Source organism: Episyrphus balteatus, chromosome 3, assembly GCF_945859705.1.
Source record: "Episyrphus balteatus chromosome 3, idEpiBalt1.1, whole genome shotgun sequence".
Lineage (NCBI taxonomy): Eukaryota > Metazoa > Arthropoda > Insecta > Diptera > Syrphidae > Episyrphus > Episyrphus balteatus.
The window spans coordinates 74,438,816-74,466,418 of record NC_079136.1 but is presented as its reverse complement, the minus strand read 5'-3'; the positions used below and the strand labels follow the sequence as shown (position 1 = coordinate 74,466,418).

Sequence of the window (27,603 nt, the reverse complement as noted above, 5' to 3'; positions counted from 1 at the left end):
GAGAGAGATAAATGTTCGTCTTTTTTCCATTCCATTTTTTGTGTAAAATTTCATGCCGGAGTAAATTATTGCAAAATTTTTCCGAGGTAAAATGTGAAAAGTTACATCGTTTGTTTTCTAAACTGATACAAGAATTAGTATGTTCTTATTATTGTTTCATTTTAGTTTCTATTTTGTTCATTATTTTGAAAAAAAAACTTTCGTTGTTTGGTTCCAAATGCCGCTGATTCTACGCTCAAACAAATACAGACAAAAAAAAATTGTTTGCCTCTTCTCTTCATGGAGAGAAAAATGAGCAATATTTATTCTTATTCGCTGTAAAACTTTTTTTTATTCAATGTTTGATATGTGAATAAAAATCCAAAGAATTTACAATAAGTTCCAAAACATCCTGTTTATAAAATGCAACACTTGTGAAATTCAGTGAAGGTATTGCAGTTAATATGAAAAGCAAGAACAAAAAGAATTTATAGATACACATGTATGTACGTTCAAGGTGAAAGGGTGTTTTTTTTTCTACTGATATGAAAAGCTAAATTTTATATTTTTAATTTTATTTTGAAGCAATCATATAAAAAAAATTAAAATACTGAACAAAAGATAATACATTTTGAAAAGATATCTACCAAAAAAACGGTCTTGCCCCCACATATGTAGAGCAAGTAAATTTTTATAATAGAAAAGAAAAAGTAAAAAAAACTTCAATATTTCACTGTTAAAAACTTTCTTTTCATATGAATGATAACGATTTGATTAAATATCACAAAATTTACCGTAACTTGCTAATACTTACAGACATAATCGATCATACCAAAAGCCACTTATTTTGCCAAATTTTTGTTTTTATACACTATCTTATACACTCGGTATCTAGTTCAAAAACGGTCTTGCCCCCATTTCCCTTACTATATGCTCCGAATTTAAATTTAAATAATAAAATCCAACTTTTCGTTCTTCTCTAAAGAGTACCCTTTATAAAATTAATAATTTAAATAGTTAAATAAAAAAATTTCAAAATAATTAGAACTTTTTTTTAAGAAGTTTTTATTCGACACATGAAAGCAAAATTTCGAACAAAAAAATCGATTCATTTTCAAAAAAAATTAAATTTTTACTTGGTAAACTAACTCAGACTAACAAAAGTAAAGGGCAATCATCTTAACACCTACCCCAATTGCACTATTGAAATTGGGGTTACTTTCCCGTCGTTAGAAAAAATTGATTATAAAAAGGTTTATTATGTCAGTTGTTTTTTGTTTTATATGTATGAGTAAAATTCATTTTTTTCTAGTATACGATATCGACGTGTCAATACGGTGTATTTGTTTTCTTATGCTTGCATTGGTGAAGTTTTCTTTTTTCTTTGGGGATTTTTTTAGTACACCTGATTGCTGAAGAAATTAAATTTGCTGCGCTTGAGAAAATATGGGTGTCTTCTTTTGATTTGACTAAATTAAAAGTCACAAACATTTTTATACTCCTTTTTGAAAATGTATATATATTAGGGTGTCCGTTATTTCCCAAAGTGACGTTTTCGGGGGTGACACCCCCCAGATCGAAAGTTTAAGCCCTAAATACGGGGAATTTAGCAAAAAAAATTTTTTTGGGGGTCATTAACCCGTGCCTCTAAGGTCATTCTTTCCCCATACAAATTTGTATGGGAAATTTTTAACTCATACATAAAATTTTTTTTCTCTCGAGTTAAATCATCTATTTTTAAAATGTTTGTTGATTCTGGTTGGAAAATAGTTCCTTTAAAAGATTACATTCAAAATTTCCCGTTAAAAATTTTTTTTATATTTTATTTCGGTTTTTGAAATTATTAGCTGTTTTCGTAGTTTTTGCTTTCACCTATCACACAATTTTAAATGCAGTTTTATTGGTTTTTAATTCTTTTCAAATATTGCATTAAAAAATTTGTGAATAAATCAAAAAATTTCAATTTTTTGAAAATTTTTTTGGAAATTTTTGCCGTTTTTATAATAAAAAAATATTATTAAATACTTTACCCTTTCTTGTTTGCAACTTTTTTGATGTAATTTTTTAGGTGAATAATTTTTAAACAAAATTCAATAAAAATATTGTAAACATATCTTTTGTAGTTCGAGAAAAATAAATTTAAACGTATAAAAACGGCAAAAATTTCAAAAAAAATAAAAAAAAATTAAAATTTTTGATTTATACACAAATTTTTGAATGCAATATTTGAAAAGAATTAAAAACCAATAAAACTGCATTTAAAATTATGTGATAGGTGAAAGCAAAAACTACGAAAACAGCTAATAATTTCAAAAACCGAAATAAAATATAAAAAAAATTTTAACGGGAAATTTTGAATGTAATCTTTTAAAGGAACTATTTTCCAACCAGAATCAACAAACATTTTAAAAATAGATGATTTAACTCGAGAGAAAAAAAATTTTATGTATGAGTTAAAAATTTCCCATACAAATTTGTATGGGGAAAGTATGACCTTAGAGGCACGGGTTAATGACCCCCAAAAAATTTTTTTTTGCTAAATTCCCCGTATTTAGGCCCTAAACTTTCGATCTGGGGGGTGTCACCCCCGAAAACATCACTTTGGGAAATAACGGACACCCTAATATATATATAAAAAAAATTGATTTCAAACTATTTTGTATCTAATTTCTTTTTAACTTACCAAAAGTCCTTTTTTAAACAATAATAAAAAAAAAAAACAAAAAATTCACTTTGATCAAGATAATTTAAATTCAAAATTCGAAAAATAATCTTTTCATAAAAAGGATAGTATAAATTTTTTTAAAGAGGTAGTTTCGGGTCTCATTCTATTCAGCATTATATAATACTCAAAAATGATGTGCCATATGGCTAGATTGCATAAACCTAAATTTTCTAGCTTGATCAAGCGTCTTCTCCTCACCTAATCTTGCGTATGCGGTAAAAAAAATAAACAATACAAAAAAGCACGTATACACCACAGTGTACTTGCAAATAGTGTGAATTACAACTTTGGCCTAAATGAAATTAAATAAATACTTGCACTCAATTAAATTGAATAAAATGTTCATCTTCTTGTCGTCAGTGTTAATATATGAACAGAAAAACAAAATCCTTTCATATCATCAAAATCAAAAATTTTAAAGTATTTTTTCAGCCTCGTAAATTCTGCTTATTTTTATATTTTTTACAAAAACAAAAGCAAACCTAAAACAAAACAAAATCAACACATATGTTTAAACAAAATATAAACTGCATTTTGTATTTTTGGTTACCTAGTTTGCTGTTCATTGACACTGCGCTGTTTGGAACAGTTTAGAACAGGATTTTTTGTCCTTGCTTTTGAGTCAGATCAGATTAGAAATGATTCGTGAGAAAATATAATTTTCCTTTAAGCTTTTCTCACAGGCTGTTAAGGTTTTGAAAAACGGCACTATAGTTAATCAAACAAGTATTAAGCTTTTATAAACTATGCAATAAATTTTAGTTTAGAATAAATTCTCAGTATTCAAACAAATTAAATAACAAATAATATAACATCATGAAACAATCAATTCTGCCCCACTGTAAGCTGCAGCTACCCCAACATCCCAAAATCAACAAAATCGATAACAGAAGCCATCAAAACAAGGAAAAATGCAATGCATAATAATTTTTATCTTCACAGGTATTTATTAAAAAAACAGTGTTGTTTCTTTATAAAATCATTTAATTGACAAGTTTAAAGTGGATATATATTTTTACTTGAAACTTTGTTTTTGATTTTATTGCATTTATGAAGTGGAAGTGTCGGCGAAATTAGCCGGGATTTTTCGCGGAATAAATTGACAAAGAACAAGGTAAACCGATTTTTAGACAGTTCTCTTATGGAAAGTTGAAATGTTTCTTGTTTATATTGCGATAGATGTTGGTGCCGGTGTTGCTAATGTTGTGACTGCTAAGAATTCTGTGCTGTATCATGAAAATATCAATTTGATTTTGAAGCGGTAAAAGTGTCAATATAGTACAGTTTCAATGCTACTTATTAAAGATAAAAAAAAAAAAACATTCATTTTCATTGAAAACTTGATCTCTTGCAAAATCTTTTATGATAAAAGAACCAAAATGGCTTTTATTGTTTTGATGATTCAAAAGTGATATCATAACAGATAAAGGCACGCCGAATACCAAAAATGTTACACATTTTACTTCAATAATTTTGTATTAGTACTTAAAACTTATTTTATGTATATACCCTAGGGTGGACCAAAAAAAATCATTTTTTCATTATTTTAATTTGCTCTACAGATAACTTGTTTTCTCGACACAAAATAATGCTACCCTAATTTTTTCAGAATTTTTCGATGATGTTTAGGGGTTGCGCGCACCCCTTTATTAAAAAAAATAAGCTCTTTTAGTTTTTAATTTTTTTAAAGCTTAAATAAAATAAAAAAAATTCTTTTTTATTAGATTATAATTTTTATGGCTGTTTTCGATATTTTTGCCACCATGAAAAACATATCCGATATTCAATATAATGAGGCACTTCATCAACAACAACATCATTAAAAAATATGGATAGTTTACAAAATAAAATTTCGTGGAACCAGAAGTAAGATCTCGAGTTGGTCTGATAAAAAAGAATTTTTTTTATTTTTCAATTTTCTCAAAAACTAGAAAGCATTAAAACATATGGACTTCAGTATTTGAAAAAGAATCAATTCTGACACTTTATTTTATCAGCCATTTTTTGTATTGTAATCCACAATCTTGACAAAAATAGTATTTAATGTGGGTTTTTAAACTTTTATCCAAAATTTTTTACGTTTAAATCGATTATTTCAAAAACAATTCATTGAAATAACCTAATTTTATAATAAGAATGAAGTGTATAGTTCTAGCTTTTGAAAAAGGTTTCATTCATAATTGTAAGTGTTGCCATTGTTTTTTAATATTTTTTTTATTATTTAAAGTCATTTTTTAGAAAATTGCCATTCCCGCCTAAACCGAGCCAGATAGACCACCGCTCCCATAGTAAAAAATGATCGTATTTAACTCCTCTACAAACTACCGTTATCAATTCTCGGCGCCCAAGATATAGTACCCTCCCCCATTTTTCCTTCACTTGTTTTGGTACGATCTTTTTTAAATTTTTTTTTTTCTTTTATCAATTTAAGAAGAATTGAGGAATAAAAAAGCACGGTTTTTATAGTAAATTTGATGAGGAATACGATAAAAATAATTTTAACCGTTATAAAAAACAGTAAAACATAGTGTTAAGGCTTTTTTGCCAGCATTTATCAGTAATTTCGACTTCTAACCCCTGGGAATCAGTCAAAAATATTTTTTTTTGAGAAAAGAAAAATTGAAGCAAGTAGACCTATTGAAACTCAATACTTTTTACTCAAACAGCTTTTCGATTAAAAAATTATTTACGCTTTAAAAAAATTAAAAACTAAAAGAGCTTATTTTTTTTAATAAAGGGGTGCTCGCAACCTCTAAACATCATCGAAAAATTCTTAGGGTAGCATTATTTTGTGTCGAGAAAACAAGTTATCGGTAGAGCAAATCAAAATAATGAAATATAATTTTGTTGGTCCACCCTAATATACCCGAATTTTAAATTTTCAAAAAAATGAGATTTTGAGAAAAAAAAGGGAAAAATATTAATATAGAAACTATTAAAATACTCAAAACTTAAAAAAATAAAAATTTGAATGCCATTAAACAGGACAATATGAAAAGACATTCATTGAAATTCATTCATCCGTTTTTAAAAATTAAAAAAAAAAAAATCAAAATGTTGATCTTTTTTTAAATCTAAAAATATTTTTTTTTGAAAAAACGTTTTCATAAAATTTTGTTAACTGAAATCGGCTGTGTCACTTAAATCTGGATACATACATCAATTACAAAACACAAAAACAAATCTATTGTGAAGAGAGACAACAATTGTGTTAGCTGAGTAGGTATAGAGTAAGAGAGGAATATAAGGACCATACGTGTATCTGTATATGGACCACCAGATTTTCTCTGCACACACAAATGCAATCGAGGTGAGAGTCGTTTTAGTCCAGTGCATTTATGATGTTCATATGGGCGACCCAGCAGTTTGTACCATTCCCAAATTTTGTTTGCTCATTCGATAGAACATTGGCTGAATATCATTACTCTGATTTTTCGCTCTGTTGAAATTCACCTTTCGGCCGCCATCTTGGATTTCGGTTTTTATTAAATACGTCGATTTCTATTTATCCCAAATAAGAGTTGTGCATACAAAAAACGTAGACAATTAAAGTTCGCGTCTTTTATGTTAAGAAAATTTTTTTCGATATTCTGAATATTAAAAAAGTTATAAGCCAAAAAAAGTAAAAAAACAAAAAAAAAATCAAAATTATGAAAAAAAAACTATCCGAGAAAAATTCTCTACAACTCTGCTATACAAATTCGAGATACTTAATAAAAACTAAAATCCAAGATGGCGGTCAAAAGGTGCATTTCACGAGTTCGAAAAATCAGGGTAATGAATGATATTCAGCCAATGCTCTATCGAATGAACACAACAATTTGAGGGTGGTACAAACTGCTGGGTCAAATTGTAAATGCACTGGACTATTTGCATTTATGCGAAAACATTCTCAGCCAAAAAGTACGCGTCAACTCGTAGTGCGACAGTAAAATCAAGTGTGGTGATTATTTTGTTTTTGTAAGTGTTTATGTTTATATTTTGTTCGGTAACATGCCATTTTTGATGTTTAGCACATTCTTTTTATAAGAAATTTGAATACAAAAAGTTCACAGAATTAAAGCAACTTGAACTCTAAGAGCAAGTTCGTGCGACCCAGTTGTGTGCATTTTATTTTACTTAATATTTTATTTTACCTACTAAGAAGAATCAAACTATTTTACTTCATAAATCAAACAAAAAATAATTTTAACTGAACGTTCCGATTTAAAATTTATATAATGTGATTGTGTGCATGCCTCTGTTATCGATTTTGTCCTTAAATTAATTTGGAAGTTAGATGTAGATTTGGAAGATAGATGACCGATTCGGCCGGATTCGGCCAAAAAAACAACATTCGGCCAAACCTTCGGCTTCGGCCATTTTAGGCCGAAGTTTTGGCCGAAGCCAAAGAATCTGTTTATTATATGGAGCATCGTACTAGGCACCGGAAAAAATTTCAATTTTTGAAATTTTTGAATACCGAAGAAAAAATTGCAATCTTTTCTTCGGTAGGTATTAAAAAATTTTAAAACACGTGCGTGTCATCATAAATAAATAAATAAAAATAATATTTTTTTCCATTTGGTAAGGAGAATTCTTGACTTTTTTCAACCTTAAGCTTCTGCTTCGGCCGAAGATTTTCTTTCAGCGTAATAATTCGGCTTAGGCTTCGGCTTCGGCTAAAAATCGACCTTCGGTCGGACACTATAATGTTTTATTACTTGTTTAAATCGAGTTTTCGATTTAAGCTTGCCTATAGCAATAAACTTTAATGTCGTTTTCGACTGGCTCTCCCGAAGCGTCCGGAATCATTCAGAAGCCTTCTGAAAATGTTTTATTCGTCCAAATATGACAGGCAGAACGCTTCTCAGAATTAAAATTCTCTTCTTGATTTCAAAACAGAATTCACTCAAATCACTAATATTTAAATAATTAAATGTCAATCAAAATTTCCTAGTAGAAAAGCAAAAAATTTTTATTTGATTATTCACCAATACAGATATAAAATTTCAGAATTGAGTGAAAAAGATTGAAACTGTTTTATTGGATTTCAGAATGAGTGAATCCTTGAGTGAAACCAATAGAAAACGACATAAGAAAAACTTTTCATGCTAAATTTTGCTTCCATGTATGAAATATGGGAACATTTTTACTAACTATTTATGAGTAGTAGAATCTACCTCATTAAGTAGATTCTATTTATTATTAAAGCTACCGTCCTTATCCAATAACATATGTGTTTGTGTATAGTATATACAATATTAAAGGAAAGATAGGAACTAGGATTAGGATGATAAAATCTAGCTTGTCATTTCTCTAAAAAAAAAACCCTTTGACCGTCGATATTTGAATAAATACTTCTGGTTCTTGGTTATCAGTGCAACAGTGTTTTAAATTTTAGTACTGGTTCAAAGTCCACAGTTTTTCTAATAAAAAACACCTTCTCATTCTCATGTGATAAATTAAAACAGTGGAACCATAAGTGGAACTACAGTGACAATTATTTTTAACAGTTTTTCGCTTATTTTTTACTTGTTCTTCTTAAACAACATGATCAACTATTACCTACTCTACTCTCTTGTTCATAGTCTTAAAATGCGGTTAAAAAAAACGCCAATAGAGGTATTTTAGTGGATTTCGAATCTGCTATAGAGAGTGAAACTCTGCATGCATCGGTGCCAAACATAAGAACTCATGAATTAATTTTTCTGACTTTCCCGGTACAAGATTTATAATCCCATTCTCTATTTTCTTAATAATTCAAGCTTTCGTAGATCTATCATACCGTATGATTCATACGTACAAAAAACCTTAAAAATTTATGGAATTTAATAAGAACTCTCAAGTTAAAATGGCGACTTACATTTGGAGTTTATTTAAAAAAAATTAACTTACGTACTTACCAAAAATGTACAGCATATCTTTTGACCATTTCATAAGTTCATGTTTAATGTAACGTCGTTCCTGAAGGCACCTTGCATATGAACATTCCGCCATATTTTGTTAGCTAATACAGCCACTATGGTAACTACGAATACATTAATACGAGCCATCCAACAAGAATCAAAAATATTTTATAAAAAGTTAGCATATTTTTCGAAAATGCATATGTATTAAATTAAAAATAGAAATTGCCGTCACAAGATTATACGACAATTTTGCACTTTGAAGCAAAAATTAAAGGCCACTCTTATTCTCAATGGAAAGTTCAATACTCAAAACATTATAAAATTAATTTAAGATATTTATATTTGGCTCGTTCGTTTTTAAGTGTGCTCCCTTGGAATGTTTTTTTTTTTTTTTTTTTAATTATAGTTTCGAAACAAACGGGAACAATCCCTAACATATACATATCTGAAATAAAATAAAACAAATATATATGTTAAAAATTATACAAAAAACTGGTAATAGTTTAGTATATGTATGTAATGTACAAAAAATAAAACAAACATCTTTAAAAATATTATATTGGAGAGAAGACAAAGTGTCCGACTAAAATTAATTGTTATAACATTTAATAACGAACATAATTATCATCCTACTAGTGTTGCCATTTGGTTAAACAAAACTAGATATAAAACTGACCAAAAAAACTAAAATCCTAGATACTAAGTTTATATGACAAAAGTATGTATACAGGGCAGAAAAAATCATCTAACTAATCTATCTATCAGAGAAGAAAAAACCATGGAAATTGAAGTTAACAGTACAAAAACTTTTGAACATTTTCAGGAATTAATACTTTCTAGGGTACTCCTAAATCTGACGAGCCCAAATTTCTTAGAAGACATTGATTTTACTAGCTTTGATATTATATAATATAATGAGTCCCACTCTTAGTTCAAAAATTATGACAGCAAAAACTCTTTTCAAATTACCAAATACCAACGTCTTAAAAATCAAAATTTGTTTTTTTTTTTTTTTCAGTGTAAAAATTGTCCTTTTTACACTTTTTCTCAATAAACGATGGTAATTCCAACAAATTACATCACTTTTCTTGGATAACCCACCCTTTTTACACTGAAAAAAAAAAAACAAATTTTGATTTTTAAAAGGTTGGTAATTTGAAAAGAGTTTTTGCTGTTATATTTTTTGAACAAACGGTGGGACTTAAGAAAAAAAGTGATGTAATTTGTTGGAATTACCAAGGCTATTTGAGCAAGGTCTAAAAAGTTCTATTTGTGTGCTGAAAAAGAAATCACCCCACACACCATTTTATATTTCAAGCAGCACACCGGTGTATAAATTGGTGTAAATTCATAAATTTTAGTGTAAAATTAAGCAAATTGAAAAAAATGGTGTATTTGTGTAAAAATGTTGGTTTAAAAACTATACCATTGTCTTTTCGGTGCAAAATTTCAACATTTCTTTTAAAATTCCGTGCAAAGTATGCACCGGTTTCAGTTGTTTTTATAATATACCATTACTAGTGCATAAAATGATTCGATTCTGAAAGCAACCAAAAATGAATATTTTGTACACTATACTTTAGTGTATTAAGTACTATTTGGAGAAATAAAATTCACCAAGCTACATAAATGGGAGACGTCATATTTTTCAGGAAAAAATGACAAAAAAAAGACAGCGATTAATTAGTTTACTATTATATCGTTCTTAAGAGACCGCTTCTAAAAAAATATAAAAACAACAACAAAAAAAATAATTTTTGAAAAATTTATAATAGAATATATAATACTAAATAATAATAGAAAAAAATTAATAATTCATTGAAATTTTCAAAGTTTTAGAGGGGGAAGGATCAAAAATCAGCAGACAGAATGTGCTTCGTTTTTAAATTAGGCACTCAAACTCGTATGTATGCATTATTTTCTTATGGCCTTATTATGGAAGTGAATAAAAATAAATTTTCATTTATTTCATAAGAAATGGTGCAAGTTTTAATTCATAAAACTGTTTGAGGTTGAAAAAATAAACTTCGGTTCAAATTTTAAATCAGAATAATTTTAATGGTGAATTTTACGCATAGGTTTATTGTGTACTTTTCAAACTCAAATAAATAGTTTTTCACAAAAAACCAAATGGTTTTTTATACCACTAGTGCTATTTATATACCGAAAATCGGTGTTTTATAATAAACACGAGAAAACGGTGTATTTTTTATGTTCAAAATGTATATCACGAAAGTGCAAAAAATACTCCAAATATTTTGGTGTATTTTAGACTTTTGTGCTACTTGAATTGTTGTTACTTTTGAAAAATATTTGGATAGATTTTACTAATCAGCTTTTCTAGGTGCTTATATGGTAAACCAAAAAAATCAATGATTTTTACATTTGAAAAAATTTTTGTATTTTGTGGTTTTTAAGGTGAAATGAAACAAATCAACTTAAGCTTCTTAACAGGAATGTTATATGAAATTCATTCAATCAAGTAAGAATTCTTAGTCAAATAAATAACATTTGAGGCGCAATGCCCACACTAGTGGATACATTTTTCTAAATTATAAATTAAAATGGTCACTGTGTACTATTTTTATTTTTTTTGTGAGGTGAATAAAAACTAATGCTTTTATAATTTTTAAACTAAGAGTAGGATAGCAAAACTAAAAATTGGGCTATCCTAGGCTAACCTTGGGCAAACAAACCAAAGTTTTAAACTATTGATGTTTTCACAGAAAAAAAAAAATCACAATTTATTCGGTTTCTTATATAAAAAAAAAGTTTTTTGTTGTATCTTTTGAAAAAATAGTAGAACGAAGAAAAAAAGTTGGGCTATCCTGTGCCCAACGTTGGGCAAACGAACCAGAGTGAAAACCCGACAATTTTTAAAATTGTCAAAAAAAATCTTGGGCTAACCTTGGGATAACCTTGGGCTAACCTTGGGCAAACGAACCAGGCAGGTTTGAAAAAAAAAAATCAGCATTTGGAGGTTCCAACTTCACATATCCAAATGGATCGAGATGAAGAACAACGCTGAAAAATGATCGATATGCAAATCCAAAAACTCAACTGGATATTGAAGAAAGAAAAATGAAGATTATGGACATAAACACCAATTTAGTTAAATTTCGTTATTTTTTTATTATATAATTTTAATTCTTTGAAATTATTTTAAAGCTCTTTTGATTAAATAATTTATAAATGCAGTCTGTAATTAAGTTTCGTGTTTCGTATTGGTCCTATTTGGTCATCATTGGAAATAGAATCAACCTCGTCTAGACTTAGAGAAGGCTCATTATAGAGCAGACTTAGATCTCTGGGAAAGTCTGATTTGTATTGAATACTAATGTTGTGAAAAGCTGCTGCAACATTTTAAGCCTGAAAAATATTTTGATTAGTTTAAATTTGAATGTAAATTTTGAAATTTTGTTAAATTACTTTGAATCAAGCAAATCCATTTGATGAGCTGTGGATCGGGTGGATTGTCGCTGCACATCTTAATTTTTTTTTTTTTCAATTCTTCCTCGTCATCGTCACTGCTACTCCATTAAAAAAAGCTATACATTTTTCAAAAAACAAAAAAATTTGAAATGAAAATAAATTTCAAATTAATGCGATTTAGTTCACTTAATAAAGAAACTATTAACTTTTACAGTACTTAAATAGGAAATACATAAATACAAAATTATATTAACTTTAACCGAACGGCTGATCATTAATTTTAAAATTGCAGTTTGTCAAAATGTAAGCAAATTTGGAATCTATGAACGACGAGTAGGCTGGCCTATAAGCTGCGCAATACCGTTTTCACACACACGCAATTTGTAAAGGATGATTCAAGAAGAATGTACAAAAAAAAGCAAATTTCGTTTTTTTTATTTTTTTTTAAATATAGTTGTTTTAAGGAATGGTTTTTGAAAAATGTGTTTTTAAACTCAATAAGAAGAGAAATGAAAAATAACTTCTTTTTTCTAAGAAGCCAATTAAACTTGTTCGCAAATCAATTTATGAATTAACCTTTCTTCTATTACTTTTTTTATTAATTCATAACTGAATCAGTATAAAATAAAGTGACACAGTGATTGATCACCCTTGAGTTAATCCTTTTTTGCGGTGGGCGCTGCAGGCACAATAAGGATTTTCAGGTTTCCCCACAGGTCAGTTTTCAAGCGTTAAAAAATAGGATTAATCCAGGGTAAATCCAATACCGTGTCACTTTATTGTATCATTAACAAGTCCAACAAGTTTTACAGAAAGTCCAGCCGCGTAAAAACAATAAATAAAAGGTTTTCTTAGAAAAAATTGCTTTTCTTTTAGTTTATCGAAAGTGACACAAATTTTTGCATCCGGTTTTTCTTTTTTTGACTAAAAACTAATGAGAGGATTGAAGATTGAATTTTAAAAACAAAGTTAGTACCTAATTAATTACATAAAATTTTGAAAAAATTAGTTCGAAATTGAATCGTCAGTTTTAAGAACGGAATAAGTGCTTTGATGCGTCCCTTCTGTACATGAAGCTGCAGCCTAAACGGGTGGACGGTTTTTTTTTTTTGAAATTTGGTACATATGATTTTTTTGTAATTTCCAATGTTGTTTTTTTTTATGTCTAGTACGTGCGATCCAGTCGTGAGTGCATTTTATTTTAATTTTGAGTTTGAAAATAAATTTTTCAAAAACTATTCCTCAAAAAATTTTTCCTTGGAAACAAAATAAAAGAAGAAGTTATTGGTCTTTTAAAAAAGGTATAGCATATGCAAATTTCTAAAACAAAAATTAACAACCTCAAAAATTTATTTTGCGTCAAATTCAAGTTAATTAACCATCAAAAATTTTTTTCTCAATTACATACTTAACCATTCTGCAGAGACTATGAATATGGTCCAAAATGTACTGTCAATCTGTACACAAATAAAAATGATAGAAAATAGGGTACTAATTATTATCTTTTAAAGTTTCGATCAAATTTGAAACGAAGTATTTTTTTTTTAATGAGGTGACACTAATTTTTTTTTACTTACGTCCGTAAAATAAAAGGAAAACGGATGTGAAAGGAATAAAACGGTAGTTCAGTGCTGTCGAGTTTAGTATAAATACTACTATAGTAGTAGGTACTTTTGGTAAAACTAGTTGTAACATAATATAAAACTTCGCTTGTGCATATTAACAGATGAAGTTACCTACACATGTAAAGATATCCGAACGCATTCTTTTAAATTTATATTTAACGCTTATTTGTTTCTATATTGAACCGAGGTTTAATAAACCATCAGTAGGTATTACAACAAGCTTTTTCCATGCGCTTACTACTAAGTTTCCTTAATACTGCTCATTGTTTTTGCACTTTCATTCACATCGAATTCTCTAAACTAAACCATTTTTAAACATTGTTGCTCATGCCTCTGATCCTGACTCTGACTTTGACATTGACTGGGCATGACTTTGTTTTGTGAAGTGTAACTAGCTAGTGTTTTTTTTTCTCTATTCTCTATCCTACTTTTTTGGAGCTACATGGTTTAGATAGTGGCACACTGCATTGACTGGGAGAGAAAAACAAGAAATGTGACGATGGCTAAAACTTGCAAGATACACATGAAAACCCTGTGTTAAGATAAGTCTCTCGTATTATGATGCACAACAACACAAGAGTAGGTACTACTGTATAGTAGTGGTATAAGCGAGTTCGCTTTGTAGACGTAATATAATGTCTTCCTTATGTGAATCAACTCTAGCCAAAGCCAACTGTCGATGATGGTTGGTGGTGAGATTTTATAGTTGTCTTAGGATAAACGTTTTGCTGTTGCACCTGCTTCCGAGAAAATTAGTCCATGGAATCAGGTGTTCAGTTCAGAGATAATCAATGGCCGGTTATTGTATGACTGTATTAGAATGAAATTTCTTTCATAACGTGTATATGTAGACAAAAGACGGATGTTGCAAATTGATAGAAATTATTTTTTTCCTATTCGCCCAAAGATATAAATTGGTAAGAACATTTGTCGGTACAAAAAAATTAAGAATGAAACTTTTCGACTCTACCAATTAAAGTTTAGAAACATTGTAAAAAATCATATTTGATCCAAATAGTGATCTTGATTTGTTCTAAATGCAGTTTTCAGCATAAAATGAGGGAAATAACGAAAATAATAATTGGAAAAAGGCTTAAATTTGGTGGAAGCCTTCATATTGATATTTAAATTTGAACACAAGTCGTGTTCAAATTGAAATACTAATAAAAGTTAGTACATTTATTCAATTGTTATGGTATACCTACTACATTTTTGTTTTTTAAACTTATACATTTTTAGCAATTGAACAACAAAGAATTTATAATGAATAAAAGTCATCGTTTGTTATTGTTTACAGTATAAAATGTTTACTCAGTTCCAGAGGCGTACGCTGAGCTGTCGGGGTCCCAGGGCAAAAACAAATTTTGGTGTCCCTTTGATATTTGGGGCCCCTTTGATATAGAAAATAAGAACAAAAAAAAGTACGTAACACAGAACATTTTTTTGGTGCTCCTGATGTACCTATCATTTGTTGGTCGCTTAGACAATTCAAGTAATATTTTTGGGGCCCCAAGATAATACGTAATTTTTTTTATAAAAAGGCAATCTTTTTTTTTTGGGACCCCTGACACAATTTTTTTTTGAGATGAAACTGTATAGCTGGCCACCAATTCATTATGCATTACACTGAAGAATTAAATTTGTCTCTCTTGTGTCCGAAGTGTTTCATGTTAAATACCTTTTTTTTTTTGCTCCGTTGCCTTCTCTGCATTGTCTCCTGTTAGGGCCCTGGCACATCGGGGGCACCGCCCCGCTTGCCTCAATGGTGTGTACGCCCCTGCTCAGTTCAATACTGAGTTCCCACAAAAATACGGCAACAGGAAAAGTCCCTAACTGTTCCTCTACAGAGGGATATACCGTTAGAAAGATAGATAGCTCAAAGGCCATTGAAGAGTATTTACATAATTGCACCTCCGTTAAGTGAGTATTGGTTCGTTCCCCAAAAAACTGATTTTCTGTTCACTTTATGCGCTAAAAGCATATTTTTCTGAATAACCATGAGGGGCGGAATTCATGGTCGTCACTTCCGTTGAGATTTTTTCAGAAATATCTTAAACATTCGCTAAAGCCTCAAGCAAAGTCTTATTCATAAAGAATATGGAGCGGTCCCTTGCGAGAGTATTGTTATTTTGATTTGAGGATATTTTTCTCAGTTCGGAATCAAGTTTGCCTGATTTTACTGTCGATCGCATCATAAATTATTCAAACAAAAATTTCGAACTAAATTTATTCAAAATTAAATATCTGCTAGTAAGTAGGTACCTAACCTATCTACTAATTTTATTTCAAAAGTTCAAAGCTCTCATTAAATATATTAGTCAAAAACAGAAAAGTGCATGTTTTTTTCGTTTTCAAGAAATTTAAAATAAAAAGGTGTGGCTGGACTTATTTTAAAATTAATTTATGAAACATTAACCTTTCTTTTATTATTGAGGAGCCGATTTCCAGAGCCAGCTATCGATCTAAAGGTAATTTTGAGTGAAATGCCATTTTATAAAAGATATTTTGTTGTTCAGAAGGCGCAATTTTGGAAATATTTTTCTGTCCTGTTTAGGAATTTATTTTTTTTTTTAATCAGATGAAAAATGGCAGCCATATCTAGTTTTCCTATTTTTTCCCGATAGCTGGTTTGGGAAATCACCTCCTCTTTGTTTGAATATTCAGAGTTGTATGAGTATTAAATAAGTGACATAGTATTGGATTAATCCTTTTTTTCATACTCAAACCATAGTTTTTTTTTAATGAAAAATTTAATAAAATTTATCGTAATAAAATAAAACACATCAATTAATTTTTATGCATTACAAATTATTCCCGACTTGAGCAATTTCTTTTTTTAATTGACTAAATTAACTTTTTGTATAGAATTAGAAACCAGTTATTAAATTTAAGTTTTTAATAATATATGGTATTAACTTTGTATATATACCTAGACATTATGAGCTGTAAACATTAGATAAGTTCATTATGTTGAACTAAACATTTAGTAAAGAATTCGATGATATTTTCAAAAATGTCATAATTGCTCTCTTTTTTTTAAATTTTTTTTTTAGACTTTATGGTAAACCATACAATTTTGGAACCGCCATAGAGCCTCTCATGCTTTTTGGCATCTAAAATCATTTACATGGCAATTTCTAGACGGAATATTGCGAAATTGGTTACACTAAAACATTTAAGTATGGAGTATACAAAATAGCTGCCAACTTGATCTTGTACTTACCAAATCAGCAAAGCATAGGTACTATTATTTTAGACCATTTACTACGCAATTTCTTGCTACTTTTAATTAGCAACCCGACATTTTGAAGATAGAAGAGAGTGTCTAAATCTAAATCTAAATCCGATCTATTTTTAACTCTATGACTCTATAAAATATTATACATTTTAACATGAAAATAAGTGTTTTTGGTGTTTTTTAGCATTTGGGTAAGTTTACCAAGTACCTGCTCGGTCATATTTTATAGTTGTCACCCAACATTTTTTATATAGAAAGTGCGTCATATGATGTTTGGACTCAAGATCCGCTTATATGTGATATGTGATACTATTTTGTTCAAAAAATATTGTTTGTTGATTTTTTTTTTAAATTGAATAGGGTTGTAATTGCAATATTTGTCGGTCTATATTCCTTATAATATTTTATTAATTTTGTTCATTATTTGGGCTATTCCTTGGCATTTAAAAAAATCATATTTGATTCAACTTCAACATTATTGATTTAAATTAAAATTAAAATTAAAATTAAAATTAAAATTAAAATTAAAATTAAAATTAAAATTAAAATTAAAATTAAAATTAAAATTAAAATTAAAATTAAAATTAAAATTAAAATTAAAATTAAAATTAAAATTAAAATTAAAATTAAAATTAAAATTAAAATTAAAATTAAAATTAAAATTAAAATTAAAATTAAAATTAAAATTAAAATTAAAATTAAAATTAAAATTAAAATTAAAATTAAAATTAAAATTAAAATTAAAATTAAAATTAAAATTAAAATTAAAATTAAAATTAAAATTAAAATTAAAATTAAAATTAAAATTAAAATTAAAATTAAAATTAAAATTAAAATTAAAATTAAAATTAAAATTAAAATTAAAATTAAAATTAAAATTAAAATTAAAATTAAAATTAAAATTAAAATTAAAATTAAAATTAAAATTAAAATTAAAATTAAAATTAAAATTAAAATTAAAATTAAAATTAAAATTAAAATTAAAATTAAAATTAAAATTAAAATTAAAATTAAAATTAAAATTAAAATTAAAATTAAAATTAAAATTAAAATTAAAATTAAAATTAAAATTAAAATTAAAATTAAAATTAAAATTAAAATTAAAATTAAAATTAAAATTAAAATTAAAATTAAAATTAAAATTAAAATTAAAATTGATTTTTTGTAATAAAAAATTGACCGATATCGTTAATTGTTCCCAAATTTTAATCGTTTTTGATATTTTGTCTTCACCGCACTCGATCGTAACTGATATTACGTTAAATAAACTGATTTTATTGTCAAAGTCAACGCCTTGTGAAGACGAATTTTCCCTCATTACAAAAATGCCCCCGAATTATGTCTTTCCCTGGGGCTCCGATAGGACAAGGTACGCCTCTATTAAATTGGTAGTGTTATCTTTTATTAGTTGTGAAGTATTATATTGAAAAACATTGTTTTGTATAAAAGTGTTTATTAATTATAAAAGGAAATAAAAGTGAAATAATAAAAAGTGAACTTAAATTTTATTGAACCCAGAAAAATATTACAATACAATAAAGGATGTTCATTCACCATCCATACTACTTTAAGTAGTTACCTATACATTTGCATTTTTGAAAAAATTAAAAATATAATGTCTATCTAAAACTAATGTTTTTGTAACAAACAATCTAATTGTTCCCAGGTAATTGCATGTAGTTCTCAAATACATAAAAAAGATATGATTTATTACCTCAAAAGAAAAGCTTAATATATGTGTAAAGAGTCCCCAAAACAACAAATATACCTATTTTCCCTAGTTGTTCATTAAAATCTGTATACAAACATATGAATGAAAACAAAAAACGCACTTTTATATACCTACATAAGCCCTATAGATATATAATACCTAATAAAAAAAAAAAACATACATATAAAGAAAAAAAATATTAATTCGTCAAACTTCAAAAATGGCTCTATGTAAAAACTTTTTGTCAGAATTGTGAAGACCCACCATGCAAAGTTATTCGTATGAAATATGTATGTATACATATTTTTCACTTATAACGAAAAAATTTATTATTAGGTAGACATATCAACAACGCATATTGCACACACGTTTCCATTTTGGCACATGTTTCTTGTATGTATTACCTACGTACAACATACATATATGTATAATATTTGTGCAAGCCTACTAGGCATTTGCATCAATTGCATGCGTGCAATTTAAAGCTTTGAGAAAATGTATTTATAATAAAAAAAAAAAACGCAAAAAAAAAAATAGTTCAGACAAACTTTTCATATTTCTATAGTTATTTTTACAACAGGCAGAAATACGTTGCATATGTATGCATAAATGCAAGGTGGTTATATTCTCTTTGATGTGGGAAAGCATGTGCATCTAAAAGTCACGCACGCAAAACACGATGCAAATGGAAACAAATAATGAAGTATTTTCCTCCTATTCCTTCAAAAAAATTATGGTTTAGGTTTTTGCCGACTCTTCATATCCGTTGTCTTTTGGAACTTGAAAGGCTTTATCACAAATAACTAGTATAGTAGTTGTAGGTACTAGGAAACATTGGTAGATTTTTCTCTGAATTCTAACACCATGTGTGCCTGCCTATAAACAAGTAAAAATGTATGCATGTATTTTTTTTTTATGTCGGTATCTAGAATTCTTTTTATACATACTACTTTAAAATGACAGGGTGTCCGTTAAAGAACAAATAGCCCTGAAATGCGTAATAGTAGACCTTATGACCGTGCTTACAAAAAAAAAAAGGCTTTCCCAAGCAATACAAAGAAATGAGCTTTTTTTTGGTTTAATGTATATATTTTGGAAAGCATTATTTTTTTTTTACGTTTTTATACACGACGACAACGACCACAAGTGGCTGAATTTTTGTTATAATATTCTATAATAATTGTGCCAATACATACGCAGAGATTCGAATAGCTTTTTTTGGATTTTAAGCATGAATTCGTTTTTTTTTTATTAATACGAAATGTGATTAAAAATATAGAAGTCTCCGATTACGTTTTTTAATCCTTTTCTGTATAACACGTTTAACTGCGCAATCATATTGTATTCCTAACAAATGTTCATCATTTAACGTGTTTAATTCAATACGCGAATTCACTGAACCTTTGTAACGCCCTCTATTTTCGAATGCATTTTCTCAAAATTTGTTCAGTTTCTTTCGAATTCTTACCTACATAAAAAGTAATTAAATTAAAACGGGTTATCTTATCAGTTTCGAATATGCACGTCACCGGGCCAAATAACTTATTTTCCCGGTTCATTGCTCACAAAAAAGATATCAACACACCTATACATAAGAAATAGTTTGCGCATGTAGTTCATGACTGCTGACCTATACCTACAAGTAATATGGGCATAATGCAGAATCGACGGATCAAGTTGGATTTTGAAGAGAAGGATTAGGATATCATGATTTTTTGGATTCCACTGAGGGATATGCATACAAATATTGTGGAAACAAGAAGTGTGGGTTTAGTCATTTCAGGCAGATCACTTTTACTATGTGTGTTCAACGAGGTTGTTCTGAACCATTCCGAACAGAAAAATACAGCTTAAGTTGTTCAGTGATAATTTTCTGTTCATAACTGTTCTAGTTTGCTGTTTATCGATGCTTATTGGAACAGTTTAGAATACAATCGGTTCTTGCTTTTGGAGTCAGAAGAGATTCATGAGAACTTTCGAATATGTTTACTGTTGGTTTCTGTTCTGACGGGTCTCACGAAACTTTTCTGTTCTATCTAACTATTTCCTCTTTGAACAGAACTATTAATATGTGAAACTGAATTGGATCATAGCTATGAATACCAGAGTTATACGCGATAAAGTTATGCGCGTCAAAGCTATGAAAAACAGAACTTACTTAACACCGATGTTATGAAAAACCAAAACTATGAACACCAAATCTATGAAACGTGGTTTTTAGGAGGAATGTACTAAAAAGCTAGAGCGTGTAGGCTGAGTCAAGACTAGACTTGGACGGGGATGTCTATCCCCCCCCCCCCCCCCCCCCCGTTTAGCCGGAAGGGACAATTTTCGAAAAAATTGACTTAATTGGGCTGCTTAATACGGCTGCACCAACAATAACGTGCTGTGTCTTTTTGTACAGCCGAAAACTATGTATTTTAATATGTTTTTAATGGAGTAGTTTTTAAAAAATTTATTTTCAATATCAAAATTTTGAAAAAAAAAGTTAAAAAAAAAAAATTTGAACTAATTTCTTTTCAAGATTTTAGGTAATTAGGTACTAATTTAGTTTTCAAGATTCAATGCTCTTATTGGTTTTAAACAAAAACAGAAAACTGGATCCAAAAATATCTTGTCGTTTTCGATAAATATAAAAAAAACAACCAAAACTCTTTTTTTTTTTTTAAATCACTCAGCCTACACGCTCTAGCTTTTTGGTACATTCCTCCCGTATATCATTTCTCTCTTAAAGGTTGCAAACCCAAATACCACGTTTCATAGCTTTGGTGTTCATAGCTCTGGATTTTCATAACTTTGGTTTTTCATAACTTCGGTCTTTCATAACTTCGGTTTTTCATAACTTTGACGCACATAGCTTTGTCTCCCATAACACTGGTACCTATTCATAACTCCGTTACTATTTCCAACGGTCGGTTTGCCCACAAGTGTGGTGTATATGGGTCACTTAATACATGGAGCACTATTTTTTTTTTTTTTTTTTGTTATTAGATAATTCTATTTAAATTTTCTAGTAAAATTGATAAATTGATTAATATTACGGCCCCTGGTGATAGAAAATAACAACCATTCCAGCTTGACAATAATAATATTATTCTTTACTCAATTTTTCTGGCGAAAACCGATCTACCCCAAAACTTCAAACAGCAAGGTGTTGAGCCATCCTTAAAAAAACACTTTATTCCGTTCGAACTTTTTCTGAATGTCTTGTGCTGAATTCATAACTGTTTATAGATTTATTCCTATCACTATTTTCGATATAAACGACCATGTTCCACCCGCAATTCGACCGAAAGTGAATTGAAATCACTTTTCTATTTCACGTGAAATGAATTATAATACTCTTAATTTCGATCGATTTCGAAAACTTCGAAATTCCTTCGAACTGTCAAAACTTAAAGATAGTCCATTTTTATTTTGTTTCTAAAGTGAAATTACTGGCCCTTTGAACATGGATGCAATTTTATTGGCAATTTTAATGGAAAAAAAGCAGAATTTTAAAGAAAAAATAAGAAGACACATTTTGCGAGACAAATCAATAATGTGAGTGAAATGCAGAACATTTGCGATATTATTGAAAATTTTAAAAGAAAAATGATTTAGGTAAGGTGTAAACCGAATGAGGTTGCAAACACAGAGGCAGTGTGCAATTCCCCAGAGTGCCTGCAGAATTGCGCACTGCGAACACAGATTCAGTGATGAATTTATTATATTTCATGCCTCATCTGTTTTATGTATTTTGTATTAAATTAACAACAAATAAACATTACAAAACAATAAAAACATAAGTTTTGATAATATTTTGTCCGAAAATTGCAGATTCATTGCATCAAATTCACGAACAGAAACAAAGTGAATTGAATCCGATCAGAACTAAACTTCGTTTTGAAAAGCATTTTTTCTTTTTAATTTCTTTTTTAATTTTTAAAATTTTGACTTTATTTAGATCCGATTTTTCAATCTTCTAATAAACAGTCAGTTAACTGTTCGACGAATAAAGTTATTAGGCTCATAAACAATCAGATAACAACATTGAATTTTTCAATCAAGAAAATTTATTCAACAGAACAAAAAAAAATGTCAAATCCAAAAATATTATACTATTCATATTTGTATTTGTTTTCTTGTGTTCCGCTGTATTTTTTATAAAAATTTCTTTCAAAACAGCTTTGACAATTGACAATATTTTTGATGAGATTCTTCCTTAGAATAATTTTTATTCGTCTCTAAAAGAAGCAGATAGTTTTATTCCTAGGAATAAGCTACATAATGTATATCTGCCTGTTTAACTGACTATTGATAAAGTGGCCCTTAATGTACTAAATTAAATACAATTGGTTTTAAATTAAATTTTTATCAATTAAATTTTGATTGTTTACTTGGCAATGTTCTATGTTCAAACAACTTTAAAAATTGGTAATTAAAAGAAAATTTGCCTAGTAGACAGTCAAAATTTAATTGATAAAAATTGAATTTTTAGCTCCACAACAACTTCCAAACAACCTAGTAAGAATTATCAAAAAGCTTCTAACCCATAGGTCTTTCTATGCACAGGTTTACAAGAATGAGTCTACAAAGAAAACTATCTGCGATGGAGTGCCGCAACGATCTAAATTAGGGTCAGTACTAGTCAACAGATATACACCGCTAACCGGCCCGCCAGTTTTTGGGACTATTACCTATAGTGAAGTTTGAAGATCAACAGCAACAAGACCGAACTCATCTGCTTCAGAACACCAACAACAGCAAAAAGAAGTTGCAGACATTTTGCATCAAGCTGTGATAGTATCAAGCTATCAGAATGCATGGAAATAGAAGTCGCAGTCATCAAAAAGTATTTTGGAGTCAACTTTTCCAACCGGTTGCATTTTAACAAGCACGCATCTTTAATATTGAAAATAAACAACTTTTCCATTCACTTGGTCTCTCCGTTTCTCGGGAAACGAAACGGATTAAGTGGGAAGACGAAACTTCTGGCTTACAAATTATTAATCTGTCCAGTACTGACGTATGTCTGTCTTGTATGGTTCAAAATCTCCCCCACATCAATGAAGAAGATCTATAGCTTCTCGAAGAATGCAACATAATTCGCATCTCTACACAACTACAGAGAAATTCAGATGGGTTGAAAAATAAAACTCTTATCTAACATAAAAAAAAAATTATATTCGATATAATTTTCAAGGTTATTAAAATGATTTCGAGGTATTGAAACTTTCTCAAAAACAGATCTATCAATATCAATTTAATATAAAATGCTCTAAGTCTAATGACTTCCTTTTACCAATTTAGAGTCAGTCTTACAGCTAAAATAGGTGTTAAAGAGGGCGAAAAATGAAAAAATCTCATACATATGTATACCATTTGACTTTTCAGATTAAATAAGTTTGGTCGTCTAGATTCAATTATCTGACTTTATAGATAACTATTCCTTATTTCGTGACTGATACGAACTAAGCATTAGAAAAAACAAAGAGACCTATAGCCCACGAAATAGTAAAATTTATTTTACTGACTTTATAGATGTTACACAAGATTCAGACACGCATTCTCAAGATTTTGAGAGTCTTGCGTCTTGCTAGACCATACACGACGTAAAAAGAGATATGCACTGAAAATAAACGCTTCTTCAAACTGCATCCAAATTTTGTCGAAGACACATTTTTGTCCAAATTGCAAATGAGTATACGACTCTCTTTTGACTGTTTTACCGCCGCTTTGTAACAAATAGAAATTCATATTCCCTGTCCAACAGAGCGTTTTTCAACTTAGAAAAAAATCGTATTCTGTCCGTTAAATTCTTCCGTTTTGGATTTCTCATTTCCTCAACAACCGAACTAGCTAAAACATGTTTGAAACAAGCCTCCCACTCGCGAAGATCGTACTCGAGAAAAAATTTACTTATGTATGTGTATGTGTAGTGTCAAAAATAAGGTTCTACATTTAACATTTAAACATTTTTTGAACGATTTTTATTTCTCAATCGATTTGAACGAACATTTTTAAAATAAAAAAAAAAATTAAAACCTAAATAATCTTAAAATTTTCAAAAAAATGTGAATGTTTTGAAACACAGTTAAAATAAATCGTACACGTTTCAAGTGTTCTATAACAGGTACCATTAATAATGAATTTCGAAAAAAAAAAACAAATTTTTTCATCAAAATCCTTTGGGCCGTTTTTCCAAAATTTATACCTATGCGAGGTACTGTTCCTTTTAGTCCTTAAAAAAATTAATTATAAAAACCCCTCTGGGGAGTCTCCAAAAAACACTACATACTTGTGGTATATTGTTCCAGCAGTCCTGTAAGATATTTCATACCGCAGATTACGATTCCATACCGCATTGATCCCGGACCATTGTTTCCAGCTCCCCCCACACCAGCCCTCTTGGTGTGTCAGTCATATCATGACTTGAAGGATTCCTTCGTCTTCTCTCTCTTTCAGTCTTTTTGAGGTATAATCCTAGCATAAAATGAACATGTTTTTAGTTCTTTTATCCTGTTGATATATGCATTATTCGCCAATCAATCTTAGTCTAGAGCAGAGATCAAAGCGTTTTCCTCCTTGTTCATTCTTTCAGTGACTAGAGTCAAAGCTCCCAGAAACAACCCCAGACCATTACAGAACCGCCTTTATACTTGACGGTGGAAACTATGCAGTCAGGTAGAATTTTTGTTTAGAGCTGCGACAAACGAAAACTCTCCATTTTGAAAACTCTGTTAAAGTCTTCTTCCGTCTAGTTTCTATACCTTCTGGGCCACTCAAAACGTTTCACCTTGTTCGTCCCAAGTGCAGCATCTGTCAGTATTCGTTGCACATAGGAGTATTTGCACCGAAAAGATGGCCAAAATTCAATTTTCTAAAAATTTAAATCTAGAAGTAAAACTTAACTATAGCGCGTTGTTGAAAATGAGTTCAAAGTTAACAGTTTGGATTTTTTTTTTTTTTTCATAAATGCAATTTCGTAAGAAATCATTATTATTCATTTGAACCCACTGCCACGCCCTTTTAAAAATATTGTAAGAGTAATAAAGGATCCAGATATTGTTCTAAGAACATCTAAAACTGCTATTTACAATTTACTTGTACCTAAAGCATTTTTTTTATTTGTTTGTATTATTGGAACATTACATTAAATGGAAACAAATAACTCATTATACTGTTGTCTAGGTCCACATCCACGCAAAATGAAAAACCCGAATTATACTCAAAAAACCACTTCTATCACATTTTATACAATTTAAAATATATTGGCATCACACATTTTTCAAGAGTTTATTCTGTTAAGAGAGCCATTACTCACTTAAATGAATCTGATTCTTCTTAGTAAAGGCATCTATTCTGTAACATTCCATGAGCTTTCTGCTTAGATCTTCGTATGAAATGCTAAAAACTGCCATTATTATAAAACATTTAAGCTACATACCTACATATGTATAACGAAAATTCATTTTTCTGAAGCAAGGTCAGCAAATCAAATGTAATTTTTATGAAGTAGATTTACAAAAAAAAATCATGTGAGGAATTCACACGTGGTAGAAATGAAACCTTAAAAAATGGAAAACATCTAACTTTTTTTTCCCATCACCTTTAAATCCATTTTTTTAAATGACAACTTATAATAAATTTTATATCATCTGAAATCTTATTATTGTATCTTTTATATGATGCTTCAATCATATTTTTACGAAACCTACAAAAAAAAAGTAAGAATTTTTTAAAGCCAAAGCCAACCATGTCAAAATTCCAAACTGAGATTACGGTACTTCCTACACTGGTGGCTGGTCATCGGCAACAGATCAAAAAAGGTGTTTTGAGGTATTTTTCAAGTTTTTCAATTTTAGATTGTGTAACTTGTAGAACACATACCGTTATGTGTGATATATATTAAACGAAATGTAAAATTATTAGCATGCGTATTAAAGTTAAATCAAATTTTCTATATCTATAAAAACAAAAAAGTTATAATCAATTGATTTTTCCTGTCGCTTTTTCGTTTCATAGTGTTTCAAATCACTACGATACTAAAGAAGTTTTCACTTCAAAAAGTGTCGCGAATTAATTTTACTTTCTCCATTTGTCTTTTCGGATAAGGATCTCTAGCTTGCAGCCAAAAAAATAAAAATCTGACAAAAAGGAGATTTTCTACTTTTCAATTTTCTGGAAAACTAGAAGACATAGAAACTTATGGTTTTCAGTGTTTGGTAAGGAATCAATTAAGGCAGTTTTCTTTATGATTCAATTTTGTATTCAAATCCCCAGTCTTGACAAAAATAGTATTGGACGTGTTTTTTTAATTTTTTTTTCAAAATTTTGACATTGAAATCGATTATTTCAAAAACAATTAACTTAAAGAACTTTATTTAAAAGCTAGAATTAACAGTAATGTTCTGGCTTTTAAAAAAGTTATTATTTATAACTGTAAGTGTTACCATTGATTTTTAATATTTTTTTTTGTTATTTTAAGTAATTTTTAAGAAAATCATTTTTGCAACCAAATGAAGTTTTCAATTTTCAAAAACGCAGTGGCACCTGGTGGCACCTAAATTTGGCCTCTATCGAAAGGTAATTTCATAAGGAAAATGTTTTTAATAGTCTCTAACTGTAGGCAAGTGTAGCTAAAAATATATATACAAAAATATGAAAAAATCAAGCCATTTTTTTCTCTTTTCTTTAAATAATTATATAAAATAATTAACATCTTTAAAATTAATAATTTATTCGATTTACAATAGACAAATTATGGCATCTTTATGGAAAAATAAAAGTGTATGAGTCGGCTCAAGCAAATAAAATTACACAACTTTAATTTCAGGGTATTTTCACTTCGTTTTTTATACTTTCAACAACTTGTCCCCTTACAAAGCTCTAAAAAGTAAGCTACAAGTCCGATTTTACTAATTCTTTCTGATTTTGATTCAGATTTTATTCTAGAATTTAGAAATAGTATTGAAAATGTTCTTCGAGGTACTTAAAATTTTTGACTTTTTTCCGCAAAA

General features: G+C 28.9%; 1 protein-coding gene and 1 long non-coding RNA gene across 2 annotated transcripts in view; one reads left to right on the top strand and one right to left on the bottom strand.

Moving 5' to 3' along the window:
* Positions 1 to 9,016, bottom strand: part of LOC129916883 (mushroom body large-type Kenyon cell-specific protein 1) — a 79,220-nt gene extending 70,204 nt beyond the window's left edge. The window contains exon 1 of the mRNA XM_055997078.1: positions 8,590 to 9,016. Coding sequence (XP_055853053.1) covers positions 8,590 to 8,683 — 94 coding nt within the window. The 5' untranslated portion in view covers positions 8,684 to 9,016. The remainder of the gene's footprint in view (positions 1 to 8,589) is intronic.
* LOC129916916 (uncharacterized) overlaps positions 1 to 24,576 on the top strand; it is an 81,290-nt gene extending 56,714 nt beyond the window's left edge. The window contains exon 3 of the long non-coding RNA XR_008772563.1: positions 23,156 to 24,576. This is a non-coding gene — a long non-coding RNA (uncharacterized LOC129916916). The remainder of the gene's footprint in view (positions 1 to 23,155) is intronic.
* The last annotated feature ends 3,027 nt before the right edge of the window (positions 24,577 to 27,603 follow it).